At 40.8% G+C, this 5032-nt stretch overlaps 1 protein-coding gene across 1 annotated transcript in view; it reads left to right on the forward strand.

Annotated features, from left to right (window-relative positions):
* LOC109396305 (inositol 1,4,5-trisphosphate receptor type 2-like) overlaps nucleotides 1-4297 on the forward strand; it is a gene marked incomplete at its 3' end in the record, with an annotated part of 113420 nt that extends 109123 nt beyond the window's left edge. Inside the window, exon 7 of the mRNA XM_019668021.1 lies at nucleotides 4202-4297. Coding sequence (XP_019523566.1) covers nucleotides 4202-4297 — 96 coding nt within the window. The remainder of the gene's footprint in view (nucleotides 1-4201) is intronic.
* Nucleotides 4298-5032: the final 735 nt, after the last annotated feature.

A 5032-nucleotide genomic window follows, 5' to 3' on the forward strand; every position in this document is an offset into this window, starting at 1 on the left:
AGCTGAACCATCCTGCCACCTGTTGGCAGCTCAGCAGCTGCTCAGCTCGGGCCAGGACTCGAGTTCACTTTTCAATCAATGGCTGTTTTAGCTACTGACGTTCTGTAGAAAAATGATATAATTACCCATCGTTAGCTTTCCTTGTTAATTTCTGCAATTAAAACTTGTATCATTTGATACATTCAAATGATTATGTTATTAAGAATTAAATTGTTTATTAACTTTAATGAAAATCTAAGACCTCAGTACATAAATGAATTCATTAAAAATGGAAAAATAGAAAGCAGTTCATTCCTTGAGAAGAATTTGAAAGACTGTCTTTTCACTCTATTTATAGAAAACACGACTTTAAGTGCCAGATGCTATTTTATCCATTAAAAGGTCTGGTGTTTTTGTAGGATCTCTTCTTTGACCTTTAATACTTTAGGTAACATTTTTTAAAATTCAAAATGAGGGAAGGATCATGAAGCATTAAGCACATATCTGAAAACTGAAAGTTGGGAATGTATTTTCTAGTGATTCTAACTAGTGTAACAGAATGGGTGCTTCTGTGTGGTATTCTAACATCAAAGGAGAAGTCATAACTTCAAAATACTGACATCCATAAGTTGGGGTTTTATATTTCATATGTGAGCTGAGTTCAGACAAGATCCTGACATAGTCTTGTCTCAGATGCTTGTCCTACTGATGTGAAAGCATCCGGAGGTGTGGCAGAGTCACAGTGATTGTAGTAATCACTATCACGTGATAAAAAATTGATTCCTAATTTCAATTCCATGATAGGTGAGAAACAATGATTACCCTTTTGTCATTTTGCTTTTTAACAATGCCCAGGTCTTTCATTTTAAGCATTCTTCATATCATTGGGGTAGTGTAGGGAGTTCTCAACACTTTGAGTTGTAACTTGCTAGCATTATTTGCTTTATTATATTATACCCATCTTCCTAAGGGGAGAAAAGACTCCATGGCTTTATTTTACTTTTTCACTTTTACCTTTAACTTCTAGATCTACTTAAAAAATCAGACACACACCTTGGGATGTTGAAAATGCAAGAGTTAGGAACAATTATTTTTGGGATTCATAAAAACAGCAAACATCATCTTTAAGATTTTATACACTCTTTACCATGTGTTTCTTAAGTGCCTGAATAAGTGCATAGCACGGTAGAGAATGCTGTAGATAGAGGAGGAGGCAGAGCAGCCAGGCTTTGCCCTTCAGGGATTGACCTTCTGGTTCAGAAGACAGCATACAATAAAGGACGCGGGTGATCAGCAGGCAAGGTCATGTAGGCCTGATTATGTGCGTAGGCGGAGTTGGGTTAGTGTGAGATTAGCCAAAGAAGGCCCCGCTTGGGGTGAACTTTTGCATGGTTCTGAGAGAAAGTAACAGACACAGGTTTTCAGAGAAATAAAAGGACAACCCTGGTAGAAGTTGCCAAGGAGGCACAGAGAGAGATGTGGAATGTCTCAATCATATGTAGACAATGTAATAAAGAGAGGCCAGCTAAAAGAGGGGCTCAACAAGGAATTATTGAGTGACGTATCCCTTTACTGGAAGATTTTGAATGAAGGGTTTGGATTTGATCTTATTAATAGTAGGAATGAAGTTTGAAGTTTATCCTGGTAGCTACCTGAGAGGTTGGGACTGGGTAGCTATTTGCAAACACCGGTGATGTTAGAAAAATCTAATTTCTGTCCTTGAAGAGCTCCCAGTACAGGGGGCTGAGCGTATTGTAGTGGTATGAACTGCAGCGGGCTTATGCAGAAGCACTGAGGTGCGAAGCACTGTTGGTGGAGGTGCCGGGTGGTACAAGGAAGATGTGGGGGCCAGATGAGGAGCTGCCTGATGGGAGAGTACGGCGGATGGGGAGAGAGAGGAAGCGTAGTGCGGGCAGCTGTTATATGGGCAAGGAAGCGTGGGGTATTGTACACACTAGTTTCACATGTGTGATGTGTATGTGAATCACACATAGGATATGTGTGAGTTTGGAAGTGGTGCTGGAAGGTGAGAGGGCAGTGGTGCAGCCAGAAATGTAGGGCCGCTGACTTTTTCAGGCTACATATATTAAACTAAGGAGAATGGGTTTTATCTTTAAAGTAAAGAGTGGTGTTCTGAATAAATCTGTGCTTCAAGAAGAACACTGCAGAATCACACTGTCCAATGTGTCAGTGGCCACATGTTGGCTGTTTCAAGTCAGCCGGCCAAGTGGCTCAGTTGGTTAAGAGCTTGCTCAAGAGTGCGAGCTCTCAGCAACAGCAGTTCGATGCCCGGCCCGAGCAGAGCTGCCGCTGAACTGCCAACAGGTGGCAGGATGGCTCAACTAAATCAATCAATCAATCAATCAATCAATAAAATAAACACAGGTATTCATATTAAATAAATATTTGATTTATTTAAATTAAATGTAATTTAAAAATCAGTTTCTTGATCATACTTGCCACATGTCAGGCTGCTCGGGAACTACACGGTATTGGACAGTGCAAATGAGAACATTGCTGTCGTCAGAGGGCAGCTAGTGGACAGCTGCTCTGGAGCCTTTGTGAAGTGATGAAAGAGCCTGAATTTAGATGCAGGAAGACCAGATAGGAGACAAAGGTCTGATACCTCAAGGAATTCTGAGGACTTGAACCAAGGGAGTGAGTGGCTGGCACTGGTAATGGCAAGAAGGGGGAGATAATTTTAGGACATAGAATCAATGGAGTGGTAATCCCCAGAATGTTAGGGGTTAAGGAGCAGGAGGATTTGGGCTCTGGAGAACTGGTAATGTCGTTTACCAATTTAGGGAAAACGGGAAGAGGTGCAAAGCTGATGAGGGAAATAATCCATTCCATTTGGAATATGTTTAATTGGAGGGGCTTGTAAAATGTCCAGGTGAATATGCCTAATAGGGACAGGTTCCACAGCTTCTAGAAGTTGGGGGATTGGCGAGGGCTGAAGAAATGGATATGGTCCCTTCAGCGTGGATGAGATCAGTGAGCGTGAAGAGCATGATGGGACCACAAGGAACGTCATTGCTGAAGGGTGGACGAAAGACTGGGAGCCTGAGANAGCAAAGTGATTTGAGAACTGAGCCTTGTAGGATGGGTAGATTTTTGGTCACAGGAGAAGCATTTTTAAAGACTCCACCCACGTTGAAGTATTGTCACAATTATTATCTCATTTGAGCTATTGGAGTAGGGGAAGACATACAAGCTGGAGTCTAGCAAAAGACATTAGAAAGTTCTATGTTAGCCAACAGAATTTGAGGCTGGGGTAGGAGTCACTAGTAATACAAAACAGGTAAGCTGCTGAGGGAGAATAATGAAAAGTTCTAGTGCTCTGATATGCCGTATGTTATTGAATCGTCACAACAATCCTATGAATTCAGCTCATTTTGTACATGAAGAAACAGGCTTGCAGATGTTAAATTATTTGCTGGTATCATACCGTAGTAATTGGTGGAGCTGGGACTTGCGGCTGCACCAGGCCACCTGTCACAACCAGCTGTTTCAGAGCTACTGCTTTTATTCTTCATGCGCCCAGAGGCAAGCATCTGGGGCCAGGCTAGTTCCAAGGACAGGTCTCAAAGGACGTGGTATTAATACAAAGCACACGTGGAAAAGATGAAGTTCGTCCAGACCTCCAGGCCTTAGCATTGGTGGTGCTCTCGGCCTGGAATGATCTCTTCCAGTTTCTCTGCATGACTGTCTCACTCTTATCCTCCAGGCTTCAGCTCACATCTCATCTCCTCAGAGTGGCCCATGCTGATTGTCTTATCTACGGTAGCCTTCCCTGGTTACTCAGTCATGCACTCTGTGCACATGCCAAATCTTATTCACTGAGAGCGCTAGTCTTATTCATTGCTGTGTCCCTATTGCCTAGAAGAATACCTGGCACATTGTCAGTTTTTAAGTCTGTCGAATGAATGTTTGAACAACAAATGGTGGGGGGAGCCCCACCGTATTTCTTTTGGAGTGAGGCTGTGTTTTGAGTAAGGTATGAGCATCATGCATGCACAATGAATCAACTGTTAGGTTGCTTGATCCTTTATGGGGAATTTGGTTTTTCTGTCACATTGCCTTCTTATGAAAACATATATTAGATTTGACAAGTTAGCATTAACAGGCTGCGGGCACCCTGTGTATACTGTTGGCTGGCATTTGCTTGCCAGGGACATGAATATGTTTTAGTCATTATTGTCATTGTTCTTTTTGTCTATAGGTGGTTCACCATGACCCATGCCGTGGGGGTGCAGGACAATGGAACAGCTTATTCAGATTTAAACATCTTGCAACTGGGAATTATTTAGCTGCAGAGGTAAGATTAATGGATATAGTGCTATTAAATCTCTGACTTTGAAATAGTGAAATAGGCAGTTAGGTTCTCCAAAAGATGTTGTATTTGTAGGAACCAATACAGATTAGGAATCTTATACAGATTTGATTACTGTCTATCATGTTCTGGGTTGACATATAAATTATTCATAAAATGTAAATATTAACCAAGGCCTTAAAATAAACTGTGTCTTAAAATTAAACAACAATCAACAGCAATAACAACAACAAAATGCCAGTGGTTGGTGTACTGTAAAGTCAAGTGGAATGGGTTATCTGATTTGTATACGTGTATGATTAGTCCTAAAATTTTCTATGTAGTTTCACTCTTTCAGCGTGCCTGCATTAGAAAGATGATCAATTCATTGTTCATGTTGTATAGTCGATAGTTTCAGGTTTACCTTCAGCGGCCACTCTTTCACTCTCGGGTGGCTCCAAACCATTGGAGAAGAAAGCGTTTTCTTCCTGAGATACGGAACTATCTGAAAACTGCCAATAAAAATGATGAAAACATATGAAGGTCTTTCCTTTTCTCCACTAAAAGAATATTGACAATCAGATAGATAAAATGGGTGGGTAGAAGTAATAGCATAGACATTTTAGAAATGATATAATTAAAGTTTGGTTATCTAATGTGAAAATAATTTTGAAAATATTTGGTTTTAGATGTATGAAAATATCCATTCATTTTGCTCTCCTCAACTTTGTTTTTATTTTT

The sequence above is a fragment of the Hipposideros armiger genome, unplaced genomic scaffold (assembly GCF_001890085.2).
Source record: "Hipposideros armiger isolate ML-2016 unplaced genomic scaffold, ASM189008v1 scaffold_513, whole genome shotgun sequence".
Classification (NCBI taxonomy): Eukaryota; Metazoa; Chordata; class Mammalia; order Chiroptera; family Hipposideridae; genus Hipposideros; species Hipposideros armiger.